Genomic DNA, 27032 nt, shown 5'->3' with positions numbered 1-27032 from the left:
CCACTTTATTTCTGTAGTTAGTGAGTACAACCTGCAGTTGCAGGCAGCAAATTGTGTCTGGCCCCTGATTATGAATGTACGGCATTACCATTACCAGGATGCTATAATTTTGCCCGACGCAGGATAGTTCCTAAAGCTTGATTCATGGAAAAAAAAACAAAATATTTTACCTGTTTTGAATCAGATGGGTGAGGTATCTACAAACTAGCTGAGGGTGTACCATGTCATCCCAGCCAAATAATTGTACCATGGATACAAGAGGCTGTGGCTGAAGGTCAGATGGAGCTGAGCTTGGCATATCCATTGCCAGTAGTGTAAAACCTGCAAGACACAATGTGTGTTCTTTTATTAAACAACATTCCAATATAATATGGTGCATCCATGCACACTTGCGTTGGTTACAGTTCAGCCATCACACCTTTATATTTGCAAACCTTTGCAACATAGTTGCAGTCCATTGACCACAAAGCAACTTTAGGCTCATAAAACAGTGGCTCATCATGACTGAATAGTTAGGAAATCAACACGTAGGAAAGGGGAAAGAAAAGCACCAATCATGAAATCCAAAACGCTGGTAAGTCAGGAAAAGCTACCATGTGCTTAAAAGCAAATCAATCATCTGACTCTGACTGTTTACTTTTTTTCAATCACCATTTTGTTTTTTTTTGCAGAGTTCAGTACTTATTGTTTATAGTGTAAGATACATTTACTCAAAAATGACTAGACTCATCTGTGTTATGGAATTACTGTCCTAGAAATGCATTCCACAATATCTTCAATCACATTTCCATGCTTCTGTATGAAGCTTGAGCTTACAGTTCATGCAGCTTCATAGATGTGTCAATGCCAAGTGAAGTTATGAAATAGGGACATATTACGCATGAAATAGAAATACTGGAACATTAACAAATATGACATGCCAGATCAAAAAGCAACTTGGATATATCTTATGTATTCAAAGCAGAAAATAAATCAATATTTGTGTTATTGAAAGGTCATTGACTCAAAAACGAAGATTAAAAAAATTTGCAATATGCAAAACACACAGAATGAGAAATCTGATAAAGTGCCATGTTGGCAGATGAACCCTGGAAAAGGAGGCTTCAGATATTATTATTAAATCTCTAAACCTCTGTCTGAACCATATTGAGAGATTACTTAGTTAAGGTGAAAATTAGTTCCGATATCCAGCATAGAGTTTACTGCTAATGGGGTTGGTAGATCAGTTGGCTGGATGGCTGTTTTGCGATGCGGAGCGGTGCCAACAACATGAGTTCAATTCCTGCACTTGGCTGACGTTATCATGAAGGATTCTCCTTCTTAAATCCTCCCCTCACCTGGGGCGTGATCACCCTCAAGTTAAACTACCATCAGTCATCTCTCTCTAATGAAAGAGCAGCCCATGGTCTGATAAGACTACAGTGACTTTACCTTTTCTCACATAAATTACTGTTATGTATTAAGGTAATGTAATCAAGGGTAGTGAATAATTTCTGAGAATTTTAGTAACCGCCATAAGCACTGAAACAGAAAAACTTTACATTCCTCATGCAAGGTCATTCAATCCAAAACAAATACATTCATTTGTCTGAACTTGGTCAGAATTGAATTAATCTCAAATTATCTACAGAACAATTAACATGCAATTGTTCACGCACCTGAATGTCAAAGACTTGATGGGATGATATAGGCGGCACCAGGAATCACTAATCAGTAAATTGAAATTATGGGTTGTGGGTTTTTGTTTACTTAACTGCCAATTGTTCTGAAAAACTGAGTAGAAGACCAAAAAACCTTTTGTGTTAAAACAAAGAAAGCATTGTCCACTATATGCTCAAGGGACACCTAAGTCAGTTATTGAGCGAGCCTCAAAATCAGTGCCAGACCCAAGCCAGATAGCAGCCTGACTTCAACATCTACAACAGCATTCTCCACCTGTTACAGCACAGTGTCACAAGATCGCTGGCCAATTGGCGAACTTTTGCTACTTTGTTCACTTAGATGTAAAAGCAGCAATCACACACAAGGGTTGCTGAAAAAATAATGAGAGTTTTTTTATTTGAAGACAAGGTTATATACAGACAATGTTCATTGGCATAAGTCTAGTTATCAGACTTCCATCACTATTGCTTCCGAATGCCTAACAAGACTGCCTAAAGACTTCATATCTTGTTGAGGTGGGTAGTGATTGACAGTCATTTAAGACACATCCCCTTAAAAGGTACATGCACATCATAACACACCATCCCTCTTTTCTTTAGCTAAAGGTTTATCTTTAAAGTATTAAACCATGCACATGACAACAAAACAAAACAGAATTACATTCTGAACAAGAGATAGTAAGAACTGCCGATGCTGAAGTCAGAGATAACACAGTGTGGAGCTGGAGGAACACAGCAGGCCAGGCAGCATCAGAGGAGCAGGAAAGTTGACGTTTCGGGTCAGGACCTTTCTGAAGAAGGGAATTCACCAGGGAAGAGGAGAACAACAACTGACTCCCATTCCTGGATGTAATGGTCGAACAAAGGGCCAACGGTGAGCTCCAGACCAACATATACAGAAAAGCTGTCCATACTGAGCAAATACTTAACTACAACAGCAACCACCCCAACACACACAAACAGAGCTGTATCAGAACTCTGTTCAAGAGTCATAACACGCTGCAGCACCCCAGAACGGCACAAAGCCAAAGAAGAACACATCCACAGTGTCTTTAAAAACAACGGCTACCCAAACAGTGAAGTCCGCTGATGGTTACGCAACAGACGACAACAGGAAGACACAGCAAGCCCGGATATATTAATCGCCCTGCCGTACATCAAGAATGTATCAGAGACAGCCACCAGGCTACATCGACCACTAGGAATCATGGTAGCACACAAACCCACAGTTACACTGCGACAACCACTGACAAGAACAAAAGACCCCATACCCACCGCTAACAGGGCCAACGTTATATGTAAAATCCCACGTAAGGACTGCCACAAACACTACATCAGACAGACCGGGAGAAAACTAGCTATCAGGGTACACAAGCACCAACTAGTTACCGAGAGACACGACCAACTATCACTCGTTTCCATACACTCGGACAAAGAAAGTAACCAATTTGAACAAGCAAACCAAAGACACGCATGGGATTTCCTAGAGGCCTGGTATTCAACCCGGAACTCCAACAAACATGTGGAAATAGACCCCATATACCAATCACTATGAAGCAGAACCGGAAATGAGGCCAACCACCACATCAGACTAGACCCACATAAATAACAAGCGGGACAGACCAACGACGCTTCATCAGAGGCGCACTGATGATGTTACCTAGTATTATGATGAAACATCTGCAAACCAATCTACCAGCTCGGTGAACAAATCAACAACCTCATCCGCTACCTGAGCTACAAGTCTTGTGTGGTGGTAGGTACTGATTGACAGTGGTTTAAGATACACTCCCTGAAAAATACATGCACATTGTATCACATTTACCTCCCACTCCTCCCCACCTCCACAACACCATTGGTCTCTGGCATGAAGCAGCCATGGAATGATCTTCAAAAGGCTGCTGCAGGTGCCGCTGTAAAAATAAGGCAATTTAATTTTTGTTAAAGAAATGTTTCTGTGGGGCTAGATAAGCAAAACAATATTGTTCCCCGAGCATTCTTCAATGTCTCCATCCCAAACTGCACGGACGGATGTGTTTGCACAAAAATCAGCTAATTTTCCACTGTCCACAACTGCTTCAGAGCTTCCATGTGCATTCACAGCTTTTCAGTTTCATACCAATGAAGCCCAAATTGTTTCAGATCTCTTGCTGGTACAATTCACCAAGCAATACACCTGTCATTCGACCAACAGGCAGCAGTCATTCTTAAATGTTATTGATTGAAGGCTCCCATTCCAAATTAATTAGCATTCACAGATTAACCCTCAGTTTTAATTATAATACTGTAAAAACAACATAATATGGGAATGCTCAATGTAAAATGTGTTCTAATAATGTTTTTAAAGAAAATAAGTATTGCTGAAAGATATCTCATGGATATCTTAATACTGTTCTGACTACTCCTCTATGCCCAATCCCTTTCTATATGAGACAGCCAGCCAACTCTGTTGCGAATATGGAGACAACATTCTGCTTCAACCTCCTGGCTCACAATGAGCTGCGCTCTCCCATCCGTGCTGCGCTCTCCCATCCGTGCTGCATCCCAATACCTCTCTCATTCTTTAAGGCCAATCCTGCACTTCTACATTATTCTCTTCTCAAATGTATCTACTGCCCCATGGGTCTACATATTCTAGTTTCAGAACTGTGATGCTGTACTGAACCACAATCATCCCCTGGGTGCGTTAACTTCCAAAATATATGAGAGGGCATATGCTCTTAAGTGGCCATACTGAATGCCAACCACGTTCCTTAACTAATAATGTCAATATTTTCTCACAGCATCTATGTAAATGGAATAATAATCAATATCTGGGAGTGATAACTAAAGAGAAATCTGATTAATCCTTCAGATTGAGTTAAAATTTGAGTGATAATTGTCAACTGAACTTAACGACACACTACTCTCTAAAATTAGTAACTACAACATCAAATATTTGAATCTTATGGGAAAAAGATTGAATTTGTTTCTGCAGACAACAAATATTTGTATATGTGACAACTTAAACATCTATTTGCGCCTCCACAGCAGAAGGTTCACGACTGACATTATTTCAAGTCAATTTAACCAGTTATTTATACCAACAGAAACATTTCACTATTACAGAAGTTGTGGTTCCAGGTGTAATAAGAACGCACCAACAAACATGGCCAAGTCCCATATTGGGAGGATATCCTCCTGAAACATCAGGATGACTCTACATTTGGTGTGTTGTCTTCTACATATTTCAGGGTGTACCAGCAACCTTTGTTACTCTTTCATACTGTTTTGTGTAGGTGGTGGGCATTTTCAAGTGCTGAGTTAGTGAAGCAGAGCTCTGGAATGAAAATTAAACTGACCTGCAGCGATATCAGCTATTTGTGAAGAAGGAGTCTGTGACAGTCTCTGGCTCTTCACGAAAGGGAAAAAATTCCTCCAGAGAACGCTGGCGATAGCTAGGTGGCGCTCTTTGGCAACTAATGGTACAGGAAGGCTGTTTGGTGGCACAGGAGGCTGCAGAAGGAGCTGGATTGTTCGTTTGTGAATACTCCTATGGAGAGATGAATGAAAAAAGAAGAAATATTTTGATCCTTATAAAGAGGGTGTTAAGTTCTTACTGGACAAATTTAATTTCATGTTACAAAGCGATGCTGTCCAGGAAAAAAAATGCACATTTTATTTTCTCCTCAGGAATAATACATTCTACCAGTTTGCTCGTTTCTATTTTTCTGCTTTCCCTGGTACATTGGTTTGGCTGTCTTGCTATTTTTCTGTTCCCTTGAACATTCATCGTTCCATTATTCTCTTAGTGTTTTTTCTCCTCCTCAAATCACAGATGAGCTGCAATCAAGACCCAATCCACAGAGAAGCAGCTCCTCATGCTGTGAAGCCAAGAGGCCGTAACAATAGGCAGTAGAGATGAGTCTGATGATGACACTCAGAAAGTAATCGTCAAACTTACAAGGGTGGAGAATCGAGAATAGAGGAGATTGTAAAACTGAACTCAAAGGGATAAGTGATGATGTTATTTTGAATGCTGTTTGAAATAGTCAATTCTTCTAAGTGAATATGAATTGAAATAAAACAGTTTCTAGTGGCACCAGCTGAATAAATTTCAGTCAACTGAATGCTTCCAAACTAGACTGCACATTCCACAGAACTTTTCTGTTTTTTTTTCAAAAAAATAGTAAAAGCGTTCCTGAAAAAAACATTCATTAAAATATTTACTAAAACGTAACCAAAACCAAACATATATCATACAACAAACCTCCAGACCTCTTGGGAGCTATTTTTAAGAGACTGATAATCTCCTATTAAAAATTCAATTCAAAATCAAAATCATTTATTGCTGGGTGGATCTTTTTAAATGTTTGCACACACTTTTTCTTCCTACCCCTTGAAACAAGCAACACTAAGTCAGATTTTGTCTCATGTCATTCAGATACTCTTGAATCCAGGGACAGCTGTTTAACCTCAAAACGACATCATAAAATAAACTACTGAAATAAATTTGTTCAGGCAGTAGATAAGTACACCATCACTCATTTTTATTGAAGACTTACTTGTGTAGGCGTGCACCTACAGTATTGAACAAATTTAAATATTAAACCAAATATGATCGCATTTTTAATATCGATGGAGGAATAACAAATAAGTTATTACTTATAAAGTTCCTATATCTTATAGTTTTGGGACTTACATGACATAGAATGGGTGACAACAAGTCTGCAATGTAATCCAGGAGTTAAGTTTTCCATCCCCTTGTGACTACGGTCTACTTTGAGTTCGTTTGTATGGATTATTGGATAATTTGTGTTTTTTATGCACAAAATTACAGTCACTCAACAACAGCAGACCATATGATTTCTTCAAAATCCTCAGATTAGGAACATTCTGATATATGAAGAAATTTAAATACTGCCACGTATAGCTATACTTTAAGGGTACAACGTATATTTTGGAAAAAAAAATGCAGATTCCCAAAACTCAACAACATTCTTCAGTTCTACTAAATCTGTTTATGTACCCTGTAGGGCAGGCTGTACACCGGTGCTCTCGGCCAATTGGTTGACCTTTATCAAAGATCAGGCAGAAATCAGAGACAGACGGGCAGAATACTTCAGCAGCCTGCTCAGTATGATGTGGAGGTGCCAGTGTTGGACTAAGGTGGACAAAGTCAGAAGTCACACAAAAATCAGATTACAGTTCAACAGGTTTATTTGAAATCACAAGCTTTCATATCACTGCTCCTATCTCAGGTGAAGTGGCGAAGGACCTGGCGAAGGAGCAGAGCTCCGAAAGCTAGTGATTTCAAATAAACCTGTTACACTATAACCCTGGTGTTGTGTGACTCTGACCTTAGCCTGCTGAGCAGACCATCTAGAGTCAACTCCACAGCCCTCTACTAGATCCTTCAGCGACTAGCCCTTAATGAACTGGACTTGCCTCCTTCTGTTGTTGACATCAAGAAAATCACCAGTGGTTACAGTTGCCATATGACCAGCTTTCGTTAATTCTAGATTTGTTGTTTTAAATTTGAATTAAAACTTTACCATCTGCCATGGTTGTCTCCAGAATTTCCTGGAGTTCTGAATTGGTAGCCACATTACCACTATTCTACTACCTTCCCTAAAGGGTGAAGCATGAAGTAGAGGGAACTGCTTGAATCAGCTCAAGAAGGAACACACCGCGGTGCCCTGACCGATAGAGCTTTTGTCACCTTTGAAAATGGTTGATATGAATGCCTTATTGCTGCCTGTGAACAAAGTCCTAAAGTAACATCTAACCACACTGCAACCCAAGAGTCCCAATGTCCCAGCTGTTGCTCACGCTGTGCATTCAAACTGGGGCTGCACAGCCATCTCTATGTCTGATATGATGAGCTGGCACCCCTATCATCTTCAAATGCAAAGGATAGTCATCAGCATCATTTTGAAAAAAAAAGCTTATTTAAAATGGACACAAGAAAACTTACAAAATGGCGCCCAGGAGTCACCTGACTGCTATTCTTGATTCAACTGCTACCAAGTAGAGGTTGTACAATTTGTCTGAGAAGAAAAAACTAAAGACGTTTTGAAATACAGTGGACATTTCAAAGGATAAACAGAAACTCAACAATGGTTCCCCTGCAGATGGGAGTAGCTTTTCCTATCTGACCAATAAACTGGACAGGGCAAGCACTATCCAGGTGAAGGCAATGCTTTGACTAAAAGACAATGGATGGATTTATGCCCCAGACTTAGAAAAAATATCAGAGTTAACGTTTCGGGTCCATTCTGAGGAAGGGTCACTGGACCCGAAACATTAACTCTGATTTTTTCTTCACAGATGCTACCAGACCTGCTGAGCTTTTCCAGCAACTTCTGTTTTTGCTCCTGATTTACAGCATCCACAGTTCTTCCAGTTTTTAAATTAGCCTATTACCTTGTTTAAAGCATAAAGTTATGTTGCAAGTTATTTCTGAATTGAAATGTTCAAGAACCAAAAAAAAAGGTGAAAATAAGCTTATTCAAATTCATAATTCACAGACCACTGAGGACATACCTGCTACGCTTGTGACAATACCGATTGCAAATTTTAAGATGTTATTTTAGGCACCTCACATGTCAATTTTATGCTTAATCTGTACTCCGAGACCACTTGTATGTTTGTTGCACCCACCTGCTGATATGCTGTTTACTTTGAGATTACTCTTTGATTGCATTGTGCTCTCCTTCATTTGTTTTATGGTATACAGCAATACACGATCTACTGACAGCAAAGATATGTTTCAGTGAAAACCGTGCATGGCTGTTTTATGAGCAAATGGACGAGAGCAGTAGCCCAGTTCTTGCATTGCATAAAACCAGCATGTCAAGCAGCTGTCACCATCCCCACTGATGTGATGTCTCTTGAATAGCTAGGACAAGTTGTACAAGAAGATAACTGAATATCACACATTTAACTGCAAACTGGAAGTTGTTTTTTGTTAAAACGTCCAGGTAGAAGCAGTCAAAATGAAAGAATCCCACATGGCAAACTGAGGCAATATCATCATCTTAAGCGATATACCAGGAACGACACACAATTGGAACTTGATCATTGCACCTTGCTATATGCTGGTCCACTCGATGGAGAAATATGCAAGAAATATTTCAGTAAAAATATTGCACTCTCGTGACAGATGAGTGTACGGAAAGAACTGCTGGATTTGACATTCATTCAGTTAAGAGCCTGACACTGACAGCTCCACGTTCCTTTGAGAATTGTTGCTTCATTTAAGCACGTTACAGAGATTCGGACTAACTGGAGTTCCTTCTGGATGCATTTTAGGAGGCCAAACAAAAATCTCATTGGGAAAACAAATTCTTGTTGTGTTATGACTCATAGCAATAAGTCAGTATATCTTAAGAGACATGCTCATGATGTCATCACTAGATCATAGCCTGTGAGCTGAAGGTATAATGGTCTCAGATGGCATCTTAACTCAGTCCACTTGAAGCATGACACACTGATGGAAGCTTGCTACTACTTGTGATCAAATAGCTTAATCTTAGTCTACAGACTGAAGTGCCTGTGAGTCAAAAGTTTGGATGTAACAGTGAGCTGTTATAAATATTCAGCTGCATTGTTCAATAGCATTTTACTCATGTCTATTTCTTCAGTTACAGGAGATAACAAAGATTGCCCCATCAAATACAAATGACGTGGAGGCAAAATACAAATCAATTCTGATCCCTCATGAACTCGGACCTAGAACACAGCTAACATCAAATAAAGTTTGGAAAGAGGTAAAATTGCAGGCAGCCATAATTGTCTATCTGCCTACACATACCTGAAACACAATGGCATTACTTCTGTTACTGAGTACTCCAATCGCACATTACTAGATCTCATTATGATGAAAATAATTTTCCCCAAAACAGTAATAAGGAGCATCTAGAAATATTACACTGACAATTTCAGCAGAGAAATGCTACTGCAGTACTAAAGAGAATTAAAATGAACAAAGGTGCACTTCAATATCAATTTAACTACTTTATTTACTCAACGCGTATGACTTGTGTACACCAGTGTAGCAATAATTAAAGCTAATATGCAGTCATGTATATGCGTATACTTAAAAAAAGCAAGGGGAGAAAAAAAGCTTGCTTTTTCTAGCTATACTTCAAATTTTAAAAAGAGTCAAAATCTAACATGATGCTCAACTTTTCAAATAAGATCTGATACATTTGATTTGTCAGGACTTTACTGAAGACTAATGAAATTGGTACTCATTTCTACTAAAGCTGAAAGCTAAATGTGCAAAATAAACAAAACTTCAGAGTTTGTATATTTTCAGAAAAATTCTATGATTAAAATAAGACCAGTTCCAATGTTCCATCATGCGGTGCTGTTCACCAATTAAATTCAACAATCATGAGCTAAGTCTGGTTGCCTGTTATAAGGAAACAGTGCCACTATATGATACTATATCTCATTTTGAGACAATGTGGCATGAATTCAATAACACACTCAATTTTCTTCCATTTCAGAAGTAGTCTTTCTGCTACTTAATCTAATTTTGAAGTTGCAAGTTTCCACAGGTTTAATACAGATATATCTGCAGGGAATCAATGCTTCTGTAGAAAAGGAGACATTAACAAACCTGTCTGGAAGAGTAGGTTGGAACATATTATACCAGCAGGCTGATAAACTAAATAACATGCTTATTAAAAACAACCTGTAGAAATGTGCCACTATTTTTCCTTCCAGTTATCTTTTGGTCAATTCAATTGGGACTCTACATTAATGCTCACACATTATTATTGCATTTGAGTTATTAAATTCCATAAACAATGTTGTAGAGCTGCAGCTGAGATATATGAATAAAGCATAATATGATTTACTACCCATCAGGACGACCTTCAAAACTACTGGGAACCTCGGAGGCTAGACACAGTTAGAAAGAGTGGCTCCTCAGAAACTTCACGCTGCCATTGCATATTACTGAAATCACTGGATTGAATTCAGTCCCAACAATGAAATTATGGGCAGTATGCCTGCTCCACAGTATGAGCCCCGTAAGTGGGTATATTTTGGCAGCCATGCTTCCAATGTTGTTAAAGAGAAAAAGCTGCCACCCAACACAAACACACAAATTGACAAACAAGTGTTTATAATTACAAATCGATTGTTTGTGGTCTTCTATTTGCAAACAGCGCATTTCTGATCAATTTTAAATGACAGCTTACACTTCAAACTCACGAAGTTATTTGTTGAATAACTCCACTGGAAAAAGAAACAACTGTCTTTATCTAGACTCAAGAGTGTTATAAATATTGTGCTAACTGCTTTATATTATTCTCTTTATGTTTTTGTTCCATTACAAATCAAGGATACTCAGCCTTACTGCTTAAACAAGTTTTGAGAAAGTTGCCATTTGCCTTCCTCTGGCATGGTGGCTCAGTGGTTAGCACTGCTGCCTCACAGTGCCAGGGACCCGGATTCGATTCTACCCTCGGGCAACTGTCTGTGTGGAGTTTGCACATTCTCCCCGTGTCTGTGTGGGTTTCCTCTGGGTGCTCTGGTTTCCTCCCACAGTCCAAAGATGTGCAGGCTAGGTGGATTGGCCATGCTAAATTGCCTGTAGTGTTCAGGGATGTGGAGATGAGGTGGGTTATAGTGGGATGGGTCTGGGTGGACTTGTTGAGCCAAAGGACCTGTTTCCATACTGTAGGGATTCTATGAATTTAATAAATGCTGGGGCACAGAGGTGTGGCTATTTGGCAGCTCTGTGGGTACTTTGCCTCAAGGCAGTTTTTTTTTGTAAGTTATTCCAAATAACTAAAGTTGACAGACCATGCAATTTACAGGAAAACAACGCTGAAGTCAAATCCGAAACAACTGAAATTAATGTTCTTCTTAAATTGTCACATGTTTGTAATCAAGAAAGGGAATCCTGGATGGCTAATCTCTCTTTCCAACACTGGTTAATTGAAGACATTACCTACTACACCATCAGACAAGACTGTTTTCTGGTCACATTCAATTAAGGTGCTTGACATGAAGTAGTTGATGTGATGGCTTTGGTTGCAATCAGACAGCTGATGCAATAGATACAAGTTCTCATTGGGAACACAGCCTATGTAAAAAGCTGAACTTGTTCTACTCATCATTCAACCACGCCTGTCTGGAATTGCACACGAATACCAACTAATTTGGTCGAGGGAGTCCGTCTCACTGGGATAACTTCTGCACCTTGCCAAGTGACGAGAAACGGCTAATACTTTTGAAACAGTTATTCAAACGGCTCAAAATAAAACTGCTGATAAAAAGCTTGATAACCCCATTAACGTACATCCCTTTCTGTTGTGTCTTAACTTCAGTTCAGTCCCAAATGTGAATTATTGGGCTGAACTTTCCATCAAGGTGGTGGTGAACTTGGAACCTGGGACATCATGGTGGCCCTGTGGTTAGCACTGCTGCCGCATAGCGCCAGGGACCCAGGTTTGATTCCACCCTTGGGTGACTGACGGTGTCACCAGGCCTCCTTTTGGCAGTCATGGGCTGAAGTTACAAACAGCAGTCAGTTGGGACTCGCAGTATTAACTGTGTTCTTCTCTCCACAGATGCTGCGAGACCTGCGAGTGTTTCTAGAGCACTTTATTTCAGGTCTCCAGCATGCACAGTACTTTGCATTAAAGGCAGCAGAAGTCTCAGGTTTGGGAGGTGCTGTCAAAGAAGCTTGCAGCAGTATATCTTATGAATGGTGTTTATTGCAGTCGTGGTGCACCAGTTGTGAAGGATGTGAGTGGTGGATGGAGTGTCAATCAAGCAGGCTGCTATGTCCTGGATGGTGTCAAGATTTTTATTTGTTGTTGGAGCTGCACTCATTCAGGCAAGTTGGGAGTATTCCATCACACTCCTGAGCCATGTCTTATAGACGTTGATTGAATTTAGGGGCCCTCCAAACACTCAGTCACATCACCTCTGGGAAACGTTCCAATCCCTCTTCATAAACAATGCGCCTCAGCCTCGGTTACATACCAGTGAATTTACTCTATATCCTACCTAAGGCCTTTACATCTTTCCCGAAATTGTGGTTTGGAGTTGCTCTGAGTACTCCAGCTGACGTCTAACCAACGATACATAAAGTTCATGTACTCTCCCTTTGATTTTATGCTGTGGTTGCTCGCCGAGCCGGTGTGTTTGATTGCAGACATTTCGTCACCCTGCTAGGTAACAACGTCAGTGCACCTCTGGCGAAGTGTTGGTGTTCTGTCCCGCTTCTTATTTCCATGCCTCCGTTTGCTGGGGTGGTTGGCATTACTTCCGGTTCTGTTTTTCAGTGATTTATATATCGGGTCCAGTTCAATATGTTTGTTGATGGAGTTCTGGTTGGAATGCCAGGCTTCCAGGAATTCCCTGGAAGGTCTCTGTTTGGCCCGTGCTATTATGGATGCGTTGTTCCAGTCAAATTTCTGTCCTTCTTTGTCCATGTGTATTGAGACCAGTGAGAATTCGTCATATCTCTTGGTGGCTAGTTAGTGTTTGTGTATCTCTATTGTCAGTTTTCTTCCAGTTTGGCCGATGTAATGTTTCTCACAGTCCTTGCATGGAATTTTGTATGTTACATTAGTTTTATTGGTTGTGGGTATGGGATCCGTTACATTCATCAGTAGCTGTCACAGGGTGGTTGTTGGTTTGTGGGCTACCCTGATACCTAGGGGTCGGACTAGTCTTGTGGTCATCTCTGGTATGTCTCTGATGCACGGTAGGGTGACTGCTGTGTCCAGCCGTGTTGTGTCTTCTTGTTGCGGTCTGTTGTGGACGTAACTTCATTCCTTTTTAAAAACTCCGTACAAGTACTCCTTTATTTATTTCACCAACATCATCAACAAGGACAGCACCCTGAAACTATTGGATCTGTGCCTCACAATCCACCTCACCTTCAATAGCCGTATATTTAAATAAATCTATGGAACACCAATGGGATCCCCAATATCAGGACTGATTGCAGAAGCGATAATGCAAAGGTTAGAATGAACAGCACTCCCCACTGTACAACCCAAACTCAGGGTCCACCATGTAGATGATACCTTCGTGATTATCAAACACACAAGACTAGAAGAAATACACCGCCACATAAACAACATCCTCACCAGAATAAAATTCACAAAAGAAGAAGAGAACGATAACCGACTACCCTTCCTAGACATAATGGTGGAACAAAAGAACAATGTGGAACTCCAGACTAGCGTACACAGAAAGACCACACATATGGACCAGATACTTAATTATTCCAGCAACCACCCCAACACCCATAAACGGAGCTACATTATTCAAACGGGACATAACACACTGCAGCAACCTGGAATTGCACAAAGCAGAACAGGAGCAGTTATACGGAGTTTTTAAAAGGAATGGATACCCAAAAAGCACAATCCGCTGTTACCTCCGCAACAGACTACAACAAGAAGACACAACACGACCAGACACACCAGTACATCAGGGACATATCAGAGATGATCACAGGGTTTTCAGGGTAACCCACAAACCAACAACCACCCTGTGACAGCTACTGATGAACATACAGGATCCCATACCCACACCCAATAAAGCTAATGTAATATATAAAATTCCATGCAAGGACTGTGAGAAACATTACATCGGCCAAACTGGAAGAAAACTGACAATAAGAATACACGAACACTAACTAGCCACCATGGGACATGATCAGTTCTCACTGGTCTCAATACATGGACAAAGGAGGACACAAATTCGACTGGGGCAACATATCCATAACAGCACAAGCCAAACAGACACATGCCAGGGAATTCCTGGAGGCTTGGCATTCCAACTGGAACTCCGCCGACAAACGCATTGAACTGGACCCACTATACAAATCACTGAGAAACAGAACCGGAAGTAATGCCAACCACCCCAGCAAACGGAGGCATACAAATAACAAGTGGGACAGAACACAAACACTTCACCGGAGGCGCACTGACAATGTTACCAAGCAGGGTGATGAAACGTCTGCAATCAAACACATCGGCTCGGCGAGCAAGTCTGCAAACTCATCTACAGCCCGAGCTACAAGTCTTCTCAAAAACTTTAAGATTTTATACTGTGTTTCTCATAACCGAGATACTTCTTTAAACATCCCACCAATTCATCAAGATTTCTATGGTCATTGGCACTTTAATATATACCATCTTTTTAGATTAGTCTTCCAAAATATATGAATTCACACTCCTCCATACTGAACTGCTTCTGCCATTCCCTCTGTCCATTTAACCATCCTGTCTGAATCACTCAGAATCCTAGAACTGTCCTCATCATGACCTATTATTTTGTCAACTTTGATTTAATCTGCAAATTTTATAATGCTACTCAATGCACCTGAGTCTAGGCTGTTTTGTAAAAATTGAGGCGAATAATGGATCCAAACCTGACACTTCAGGTAATACCGTTGCACTCTCTGTCAGGATCTCAAAAATATCTAACCACTATTGCATTTTGCTTTCTGTCACTAAGCCAACCTTGAACCCACACTGCCGCCTTATAACGTCTTACAAAAGACCGCAGAAATCTCCCTCCCCTCCCACCCAACTAACCCCAATTCCCATACTTCTCCCACATTAGTAGGGGTAAAAGGTGCTTGTAGGGGCAAAGCAGCTTCTTTTTTTCCCTCTCTCCCTCAATGGTCTACTTTCTTCTCAAAAAAATGGATCAACACATGTTCAACCAAACTCAAACTCTATCCAATTCTGTCTCCAGTGATAGTCAGAAGCCAATTTTTGAAAAAGAAAAATGACGTGCCATGCATTTTAATTCGCCTGATTAGTAATGACTGCTGAAACACTCAGAACTGACAAGTTTATTACATCGATAAATTTCCTTTTGAAACACAGTGACTGCTGATTCCCTGCATGACAGCAGTGTCTGCAGTTCAAAGATATTTTCCTACTTTACAGCATTAAGATTCACTAAAGATGGGGAAACACAGTGTAACTCTATATCATCTGTTTTTTCCCATTAACTCAGTGCCATGGAACAGCAGAGAATATTAGTTCACCATACAGGCTTATTCCAATACAAGTCACAATAAATAAATCCAGTTAAACTGTTACAATATTCTGGGCAGTTCATGTAGATCCTATTTGACGGGTTTTGCTATTTTATCAACAAAAACAAATCAATATTATCAGAAATCCTGCCTCAGTCATAATTAGGGCTATTGGCGCCAAATAAATAAGTTCATTCATAATCAGCAAATGCTGGTTAAGTTTTAATTGCATTCAGATGTGTTAGTGTTTAAGATTGCCCATATGTAAAAGATTTAGATTGCCTATATGTGAAGTGATTAGTATTGCCTATATCCGAGTGACTGAAGTTGGTTGGAATGTACAAATTTCAAGCCACGCAGAATGATCACTCTGTGCCAGATCACTCTTTGAACGGGATAGCGTTAAAATTTCCAATTATCTTGTCTTCCCACATCAAACGTACTCGGTTGTGAATCGGTGTCAGGTACATCCTACACCCAGGAGGAGAGCACCGTTTGCACTCAGTACTGCTCACCCAGAAGCTGTTAACTGGATGAGGCTGAAGGAGGGATTAATGTCTGCCACTGTGAAGCAGAATGATGATACATGATAAAGAGTGTCTGCTGCAAAACCCCTCGGATGAGCAAAGCCACACTAGTTAGCATTAGACCAGATAAGCTCCTGAACCATCCGTAATCTCATTTAGGCCTGAGCTGATCTCCTGTCCTTTCATTCCTAAGGATCAAAGGAAACCACTGTGGGGGCTGCTGTTTTACAGTACTTCTGCCTGTTGGACACTTCAGTAATTTTCTAACATTAGAGTCCTCTGAGCAAGGTTGCACATAATCTATATTGAGCTGGAACTATTGATTATTCCTGAATTCATTAATCTAGGTATTACTGGAGAGCACAGCTTTCACATTTATCCAGTTGCTATGGTCGTGTTGCATGAGACTTTTATTAAACACAACTCAGAGACACTGAGGAACCAGGCAAATAAAACCTTTTCCACACAAGTGTCAGTACGTATTGGTAAAACCAGCAAAACCATCTCAGTGTTCCCCTGAGGAAAATAGCGTTCTCCCTCATCTTCGGCAGTACTCATTTCTGCTAATGATCAGTCACGGCAGCTTTTCAAGCACTTTATGAATAAGTGAGTTCACACCCAGTGTAGATCTTGCTTAAAGTACAACCAACAGACTTTTGCAGCCCCAACAATAAAAGTGCCACTTACATATATATCCTCAATAAAATTTCTGTAAAATATGAAGACATCCAGTAAGAGTGAGAAAATGCAATGAACTTGAGAAAGTGGTGTTGCCAATATTCTGAGAACAATCTGAACTACTCACACATACCAGTACACTCTTCTTTATATAACAGAGGCCGTCAACTCTTCTCTCCAACAAAACCTATTGATAATGGCATACGAAATAGGAGCAGGAGGTGGCCACTTATTCCCTCAAGTTTGCCCCACCATTCAAAAAGATCATGGCTGATCTGCCCAAAGCCTCAACTCCTCTCTTAGGCCGCCTCCTCCTCGTTGACCTCCGTTCCTCGATATTTCAAAAATCGATCAACCTCCTCTTTAAATAATCCCAGTGATCTAGGCTCCACACCTCTCTAGAGGTAGTGAAATCTAGATATTCACTACCCCCAGGAGGAGAAATTCCTTTGCATCTCAGTTTTAAAACAGTGTTCAATCTTCCTGTTTTGGAACACAGTTTGGGTCCGCACCAAATGTTTCCTTGTTGGGGCGGGGGGAGGGCGCGGCGGGATGGGTCAACTTTTAATCCTTTAAATGAACCTCCTGTTCCTCTCTCAGATGGCTATGCCTTTATTGCCATATATGCAGTTAAACCAAGCATGGCCTGAGAATTGTAACAGTAAATCCCCTCATTATATGCACTGATTCACTTGTGTCATTGCATGCATATTCTACTCTTTCCTGAGGTAGACTGAAAAGTGTGCTGGTAAAACAAATTGAATTTGAATCACCAAATCGCCCTAGTATACATATAGAGATAGAGGCCACTCAGCCAATCAATATATGAATGAACAGGACACGGTTTCCAACAAGTTTCAGCAATCTCCCATTGCTCTATGTAATATTGAGTAAAACAAATGTTACAATTAGATTCTGACAAACTAATGAAAGCAATTGTGCTTTGTCAGCTGCTTTATGTGAAGGACCAATTGTTTTATGTGAATGACCAGTTGTCAGTTATATAATCCAAATTTCTATATTTCTCATGAAACATTCTTTAACATCTGTCGACCACTTTGCAACATAAATATAAAAACTACAGAGCAAAAGACACTTTGATAAACATATTCTTCAAACAAAACCCATTCTTTCACCATGCTTACATACTGAATACCTTATTTAAAATCCAGCTTTTTAGCTGAAATACCATTTGAAAATTCAGAGAAACAATATAAAATTTAAAAAGGGATTTATCCATGTAACACAAACTTGATATTCAAAATTAATATAAGTGTATAAAAAAAAGTCACTTCTCAATTAATATTTAAAACACTGAAAGCCATCTTGAGTTTCACTGAAAAAATCCCATTGTCAAAAAGAAAATGACTTGAGTGGATGGCATTCTCTCCATCCAGTTGCAAAATAGTGGTAACAGTGGATCACAAGGGGTTTGGGGAGGTCAAAGGAATATGACAGAATTAAAATTGAACAGGGCAATTCATACTTGGGAAAGACATAAATGAAGACAAGGGTTCAATAGCAAGATCATCTGGGTCGGTCAGGATAATGAAATGAGGTCCGTGAACCTGGCACACACTCATGATATTAAGTTCATAAAATACTGTATTGTTTCCTGCTTCCTTGGGGTTATGAGATATATCCTTTTATATTGAAAAGCAGTTATACAGGGACATTATTCTATTCTAATTACTTAATGCAGCTGATGAATCTCAATACCTTAATTCTTCTAATATTTTCAAAAATTAGCTGGTTCAATGACAATAATATTACCATATTTAAATATTCCACATTCAAATTATATTTTAGTCATGAAGCAAAAATGCATTAACCAAAAATATTCAAGTTAGAAGGAAAAAATTGAAATAATTTTGGAAAAATTAGTCAGTAATTTAGGTCACCATTGCCACTAAGAACAAGCCTGCTTTGGGAATACATCAAGTTAATGGCTATTTATGTGCAAATGAGTACCCTCCAACCCTACAAATTTGCAAAGAACAGGTATCCTAGTAATGAGTTGCTTGAGAGGACAGTACTAAGAAAGAAATTAAACTAATTTTTCCAAATAATCTTAAACAGGTTTTTACATTTGAGGAGAATCTTATAGACTATCTAACCCAAGGCTGTCTGCATTCTAAATAAAATCTCTCTTGAACCAAAAACAACACAGCTACAACACATCGGCCTCAATTTGGTGTTAATTGACAAAGTCACAACAGCTGAAGGTACAACGGTAACAAACATTTGCCACTGCAGAGTCTGGAATACCAAAGATAGATGCAGAAATGGAAAACCATTATTTTACAACACAGAAGCAAACATGAACATGCGCAAATAATTTAGCTATTTCTCAAAAGTTATGTTGTATTGAGAAGCACGTTGCAAAAATAACATTCTCCTGCTAAGTGTCTGCTTGGTTTTGCGACATCCTTCTAGCTTGACTTAGAAAACTGTTGGATAAAGTTCCACGCCAGGATCTAAATACACACAACAGAGGCTGATGCTGCAGCGAAATACCTTGGGAATCTCAACCATATTTTAGGAGCAAATTACTGCAGATGCTGAAATCTGTACCGAAAACAAAAATTGTTATAAATCAGTGGGTCAGGCAGCATCTGTGGAGAGAGAGCAAGCTAATATTTCGAATCTAGGAGATTCTTCATCAGAGCTGCCTTCACATCTCTCTCTTCACAGATGCTGCCTGACCCACTGTGATTTCCTGCATTTTCTGTATTCTAAACCATATTTTGCTGACCTGCCTGCCTGCTTATCAGGTATATCTCATGGCGTATCTGTGAATGCATGGCGGAATTTCTTTTTGGGTGCTGACCACCTCTTAACCAACACCATCAAAACAGTATTCATCCATGCCTTTGCTATTAGGCAGACCATGCTGCAACCAAATTGCCTGCCACATTTGCCTACATTATAACAACAGAAATTAATCCATTTGAAGAGTAATTGGACGTCTGTAAAGTGATTTGGGATTACCCGTGGTCACAAAAGGCAGAGGTTTTAGCTGTTATCCAAATAAACACACAACAGAAGCAATGTTCGGGTCACCAAAATGACGAATCAAGAAATCACATTGGGATTAAAACCTCAATCCGTCATTGAGAACAGTCCCCTCGTTATGGATAGCTTCCTCAAAATTGGCAGGAATGTACTTTGGTAGCTTGTGGGTCAGGCAGCAGTAGGCAGCCCAGCTGGCATCTGATCAAGGCTTGCTAGTGGGAAGGTAAAAGACAGGGAGGGAGTTTTGACAAGGCAGGATCTTAAAATTACATTACAAATGGTGGCTACTCTTCAAAAAGCACTTCACTGCCTTTATTGCCTTTTTAGCTTTACAATGATTTTGAAAAGCACTATACAAACGTACAACTGTACTTTTCTTTTATGTCTTAGTGATATCAAACAAATGAGTTTTGATGGTACAAGTTCTTGGCAAGAACTTTAGTGGGCAACATGAGCACACTTCTCGTGACCCATCTAAAACACTTCTCTGTTCTTACCTCCCATATTCAGGTCAGGGGCTGCTACCCAGTTTTTCAGAAACAGAGGTCCAGAATTTCCCCAAACGAGAAATGTCTGCAGGAGGAGGAAGAAAAATTGCAGGGAGTGTTAAACTAGCTCAAGCTCATATCCTACCTACTATATCTTGGTGTACCTTATTGCTGTGAAGAGGAAGAGGGGGCAAGATGGCAGGAAACATAAATAAAATGTGATAGTTACTCTACAGAAACCTTTGTCATAAGAATTGTTGACAAATACAATCCACGGAGAGGTAGTTTTCAAAACATTGCATTTGAAAATTGAGTCCTCCAGGTAAACAGGAACTCATTATAACAAGGGTACAAAGCAAACCTTTGCTACTTGTAAGTCATTCATTACTCATGCCAATACAGCAATGTTGCCTCATTAAATGATTTTCCAAGAAACAATTATCTGAATGATTGTCAGCACCACTGATGAGATAGCAGATCAAATGAAGGTCAATTTGCTACGACTTACTCTTTTGTGCAGTACTAGAAGGACAAAGTAAAACATAAATTTAGCTGCATTGTGTAACAGGAGGTATTGCCAGAAAATACAATATCTTGCAGATATTCAATTTAACATTTTTCGCCAACCAGAGCTTTCTTTGATATTTACACAATTACTGATGAACTACCTGTGTTACTATGGGATAACTGAGTGGTGGAATTTATTGAAGTGGCTGGTTGAAAAGGGAGTGACTTTGACTTTGTGCAACAGTGTAAAATGAATCAATGAACTGGCTGCATTTTTAAAAAATATATTCAACGGAAATTAAAATCAGGAGAGGTGCAAGTTGGGCTGCTGACTACTACTACATAGAAATACAATCACCCCCATATTAAATTGTCAAGTAAGTTGATTTCTGTATGGGGTCCTCTATAAATGCACCAGGATCCTATTCCAATTTCTGAAACATAATGTGAGATACCCAAAGGATAACAGTGCTACCATTACATAAAACATGGTTTATATGTATGCAACAGCTACATCATGTTAGATTCAAGATGTTTGAATACAAGTCCTGGCTATCTTTGTAAAGAGTAAACCTTTCTTTGTCAATTATCTTTGCCCATTTGAATTGGTTCTATTTGTAATAAAACAATTCTTTTCTTTGTCAGCGAGAGATACCTGGCTGAATTGTTTGTAGTAATAAACCAGATAAAGTCTAAGACCGAAATGACAGGCAATATCACCAATCTGGTTAAATTTATGTTTTGTTTGGCCAGTGAAGGGGTGAGACTCAGAAGGAATTATTGTGTCCCTCCAACCTAGTTTGTAATAATACTAACATTCGTCATTCTTAATCTGTCAGCACTCCAGATCTTCAAGGTGACTTGAAACCCTCCAAATCACCGCTGTGAATCCAGCCTGCTGGAGCGGATGAAATGGTGGGTCGGCCAACGTAATTGTGGAGCAGGTGATGCATCCCATTCCCACCGGTGGGAAAACGTACCTCCCCATTAATTTACCAGCAGGAACAGTTACCATCCACACAGAACAGGTCACTTAAGGAGAATTTCCTGGGCCCACCAAGATTTAGTGTGGATCTTGGATTCTCATAAACTGACAGAATGATATCCTGTGAAGGCCTTGTGCAGTGCCAGCTCCTCTGATGGGCAGGCTGCTCTCCAACAGCAGGATTTCTGCTGCTGAGTTCTGAAACCAAGGGAAAACCTGACCTGGCACTGGCCACATATGAGCCCAAAAGGCACAACATTCAGTCAGGCCTTCCCCACTGAAGCAACACAGGCATCCGCTGGTTCTCTGACCAATGGGCAAGACCCACATCTGCTACACTAGACTCAGACTCTGCTGTTGACAATCTTATTGAAGATCTTGTCAAATTTTATTTGCTTACATTCATAGCCTTCAAACATTTACGGATTTTACGTGTGAAAATGCAATCTTGTGTTTGAGCAATATTTTTGTATCAATTTTATTATTTCGTTCATAAAAGCTATCCCCTTCGCAATTTCTGTATTTAAGATTTTAGCATTCTCTCTGTTATGGTGAGAGCAGTGCAATGAAGTCAGGCTGCTTTTAATCAGAATTCACACCACTATGTTTCTGTGATAATTAATATTGGCAGGAAGGTCATCAATGGCAGAAATTAGAACTTTATTGCTTCTCGGATCCACAGTTCCAATTCAGTCACCCAGCATCAGCATCTAGCCCTTTCAGATGTAGATTAAATCCTCTCCTCTTCCCCAACAATGTGCCTTCAAAGCAACTTCAGAAGACTGCAATCTCCAAAGAAACCTAAGTAGCAATTGCAACTGCACCAATCGAGTCTTTATTATGGGTTCCTGGATGGTCTCCGTATTAATTAACCCCAACCACAGATAGGGTAGAGTGAGACCTATTGCATCCACATAAAAAGTTCCTTTCTCATACCAGGCATTGTTTTGCCTTTCTAGATGATGACATCAGTTTTGTTCCCTATTGTATTAAATTGTAGGCCACTTTTTGCTGTAGGTCACATTGATGAGGTTGAGAATTTCTGAACTAATTTCATATAGAGTCTATGCAACTAATAGATAGGAATCTTTCATATCATTGGTCTGATTTGGATTCATGCACAGTATTACCCCTGTGTCAAAGGACAGCCTATTAAGAAGAGAGGAAATAATTTGCATGTATATGGCATGTCTCCTGTTTTCAGGATGTGCCAATGTGCTAGAAACCAATCAAGTACTTTTGATATGTAGGCACTTTTGTGCTTCACAATGCAATTTGCATGCTTTTTCATATTCCTTTCAACTTCCACACAAAAATTCAAGATTAGTTGATGCAGAAAAAGAGCTGCAAAGCAGAAGTAGGTGCAAAACTAGCAACAGCTGCTCAAGAAGGTCACAACAGAATTTGTCAGAATTTGTTCAGAGACAAGGAGAAAGTCTAGTTGCCTAAACAGGCCACCATTCTTTCACCAACACAAGTGCATTTCAGTTCCCTATCATCTCAAGTGGATGTAATTTGGACATTTGGAAATAAGCATTTTCTTTCAATGCCCAGCTGTTAGCTTAAACACCTTTTACAGAACACTGTTTGAAACATCAGGATGGGTAAGTACTTTAAGTTATAAATACTAGACAAGTAAACATTTTAGCTATTTCTCTATAGGGCAAAAAAAAGTTATACACAGCTGGCAGGACCTCCATTACATTGCTTTTTCTTCTGAGTTTGATAATGTACAGCTATCAAGACTATCCCTGGCTTTGCATTATTTTACTGCTATGCTAAATTTTTGGAAATATGCCAGAAACTCCTGATGATTAAATTGTTAGTTCTGTCCTAGAGTTACAGTTAAAAGCCAAAGTTCTGCTATGAAAAGGTCAGTTAATTTTACCCCTTATTACAGAGAACCTGTCTTTCTCTCCAGCCGTTCTTCTCCATATTTCATTTACATGGCATTCAACCTTTGGCTATTGTCCCGCATCTGTCCAATTCAAAGCAATCACAGGCTGCAATCTCCAAAGAAACCGAAGTAGTAATTGCAACTGCACTCATTGAGCCTTTATTTGGGCTCCTGGATGGTCTCAGTATTAATTAACCCCAACTGCAGATAAGCTAGTATGATTCGTAATTGGGAAGGAAAGAGTAGAGGAGAGAGAAAAAGAGACAGAATAGAACAGAGAGTTCTTTCACTGGAACGCTACAGATAACACAAAGCTGGAAAGTAAAGCTGTAGGCAGGGTTGAGAAAGTGATGTAACATAAGAGGCTGTTGTGCATAGTCAATTAAATCGATACCCAGCTCTCTGTTAATCTGTTGTTGCAACAGTTGAAACACAAGTGGCCTAAGAACCATCTAGTTACTACAAACAGAGGACTCCCACAGAGGACAAAGACTCCACATGTTTCACAGGCTGGAAACTATTTCTCAGATTCCAAATTTGTAAAGAGGAGCGAACAACTTAATTCTGAAAGTGTTAAGAGCTGCTGTAGATTTAAAAACCACACAATGAGCTATAGGTATGTTAACAACACTGAAAAGGCTGCATCTTTTAATCAACATGATCAATGATGGAGCCTCGCTCCTAATTGGTATTTGGAGTTTAGAAATCTGACCTCACTTCAATTTTACTGGGTTTTCAAACCCCCTTAATGCTGAAAATGCAGATCTAGCACACCATGCTACTATTTCATATTCTATTAAAGTTAACTTAAAAGTCATAACCCTCTATTCTCTACTTTATGAGCCATCCAAAAAGGGAATGGCATTCAATTCAATTATACTGAACAGGATGGTTTAACAAGGGGCATTTTCATTTTCACCACCAGATAGAAAATTGGTAATGTGTAAAATGGATAACCATTCTGCCACTACCTTGTAATACAAATGAAAATGCACTGCCTCATTTGCCGATTATCTACTCCCACCTGTTAATGTTTTAGACTGAGGAAGGGAAAACTAGCGTAGGACACATAACATGGTATTTCCAGGAGATTTATGCCAGTTTATTCAGCAGCAAATACTTTTAAAGCTGTTGCATAGCCAATTTTAAAGAATATCACAAAATGGAGGAAATCACAACTTTTCCTTCTGGCTTGATGTTATGAAAATATTTTGCTGAAGATTGGCGCCAAAAAGGTTTTGCCTCTTGTACCTGCAAGAGCTGAACTTGGTGCTGCCATTTCATAGTGCTCTGCACTGTTTCTAAAATGTGTTCAATTAAAACCTATTTTCTCCTACATAAGTTGCTAAATTGTAAATGTTGTAGTATTATACTAATGTTCCTCTGCTAATACAGTAAAATGCATACAGCTGTATTCCAGAACTTTGTAAACAAGGATTACTCAAGGACTTAGGACTCCATACTATGAAAAATAAAATAAATAGTAACTTGCACAGAACAAAGGTTGAAAGGTTAGTTTTCTGAATTCAAACTATGTTAAGTAATTATTCCTAAATTTAGAAGTCAGTGGTCAAGAGTTACAAACAAATTGTGATCTGCAGAAACAGGTGAATAAAAATAAAATCAATTTACAAAACAACTCTGCTTACTAATAACACCAGTTACTCTAAGTTCACAATACAGTTGAAGCACTGACATGCATTCCATGGCAATACTTAAAAAATAACAGGGGAAGCTCTTACCCATACACTGATTAAGATTTATCGATCAGCGAGCATCACTAAAGTAGATCATCTGGTCATCTGTCATATTTTACTAGTTGAGAGAGCTGGCTGTGCACAAATTGGCCTTCATATCTTTACAACAGTGACTATAACTAGAAATAATATATTATTAATAATATACATTATTAGTGGCTGCAAACCACTTTAGGAATATACTGAGATGTTAAAAGACTCTATATAAATGCAATTATTAAAAGTAAATTACAAATAAAATTACAGATAAAACAGAGGATGAAAAATCTGCTGGTATTTAAATGCACTTTAAACTATCAGTGATCCTTTAAATATCAACAAATAATTTCAGAAATCTAACTGGCTACAGTTTAAATGAGACAGTAACCTTGTCTTGCGAAATTACATTTTTAACCATTTAGTCTCATATGACAACTGCTTTTAATTTGTGATTGTGTCAAAGCTTGATTGAATTTGATGGGCTTGATGGCATCAAAGTTGAAACTTCAGAATGATCATTCTAAGTGAAATCTTCACCATATGCCTTTGTACGTCAGATGACCAACAATGTCCCATTTAAGTATTTTCGAAAATGATTTTTATGTATTTAAATTGTGTGACTAACCCAGAATTTTAAAGTGAACACACCATGTATTAAATTTAAAAGAAAATATAAATGTAAGTGAAAAGCAGTAGAAAGAGGAGCAAATTACTGCAGATGGTTTGTTTTCAGCTATAGGAACACCTTGATAAATTCCTTTCTCCACATGAAAGTCTGTTCTGGAATGCAATCGGCCTGTAGGAGGCAGCACAGTCTACTCATCACTGCTTAACACTTCAAAGTGGTAAACCACTATTTTAATTGTATAAATTCTATGAAGTAAGGATGACAATTGGACTCTAATCCAATCAAAGCTGATAAATGTCATTATCCCACTAGTTCCCACATTCCAATTTCTATATCAAAGCATCAAGAGATTTTTTTTTCCCACATTTACACTTTTGCCAAGAGCGTTAACAGTCTTTTTTTTAAAACTTGAAGTACATTGATGCGGCTGTTGCACATTAGGGTTACTCCCACACTGAATAGCAGGTCGTCTCCTGTTCATTGCGCTCATCTGTTGCCCCTGTGCTAAGCAATTTAGATACAATCAGCCCCTATTTAGCTCAAGAGTAATGAGAAATGTGGGGACACGGGCTTAAGTCTGACCAGGAGGACATTGCTCATCAAGCAGTAAAATGTGAACTAAATCATCTACCTCCTACCCACTGGCAATAAATCATACATACAATTTATTACATTTCATAGCAGAGGTGGAGGAGGGGGGAGGAGAGGGAGAGAGAGAGAGAAAAAGAGAGAAAAAGAGCAAAAACCTGATTTTTTTTAATGATATAAACCATTAAATTGCAGGGATGCAAAAATCCCATCGCAGTCTGCTCCAAAGAGGAAGTCACGTCCTTGGAGAGTAAATGGCACGAAGGATGAAATTGCCCTAATTTTCTTAATAATTTCAGCTAAATTCA

General features: G+C 39.2%; 1 protein-coding gene across 2 annotated transcripts in view; it reads right to left on the bottom strand.

Moving 5' to 3' along the window:
* The window catches only part of mms22l (MMS22-like, DNA repair protein), a 126168-nt gene that overhangs the window by 40869 nt on the left and 58267 nt on the right, over positions 1-27032 (bottom strand). For both annotated transcript variants that reach the window (XM_048597523.1, XM_048597524.1), the window contains 2 exons: positions 5003-5193; positions 171-321 (listed from right to left, as the gene is read on the bottom strand). In XM_048597523.1, the coding sequence (XP_048453480.1) occupies positions 171-321; positions 5003-5193 (342 nt within the window). The remainder of the gene's footprint in view (positions 1-170; positions 322-5002; positions 5194-27032) is intronic.

This window comes from Rhincodon typus, chromosome 5 (assembly GCF_021869965.1).
Source record: "Rhincodon typus isolate 14 chromosome 5, sRhiTyp1.1, whole genome shotgun sequence".
NCBI lineage: Eukaryota > Metazoa > Chordata > Chondrichthyes > Orectolobiformes > Rhincodontidae > Rhincodon > Rhincodon typus.
Note: the sequence above shows the minus strand (reverse complement) of the source record. Positions and strands in the feature narration are given on the sequence as shown.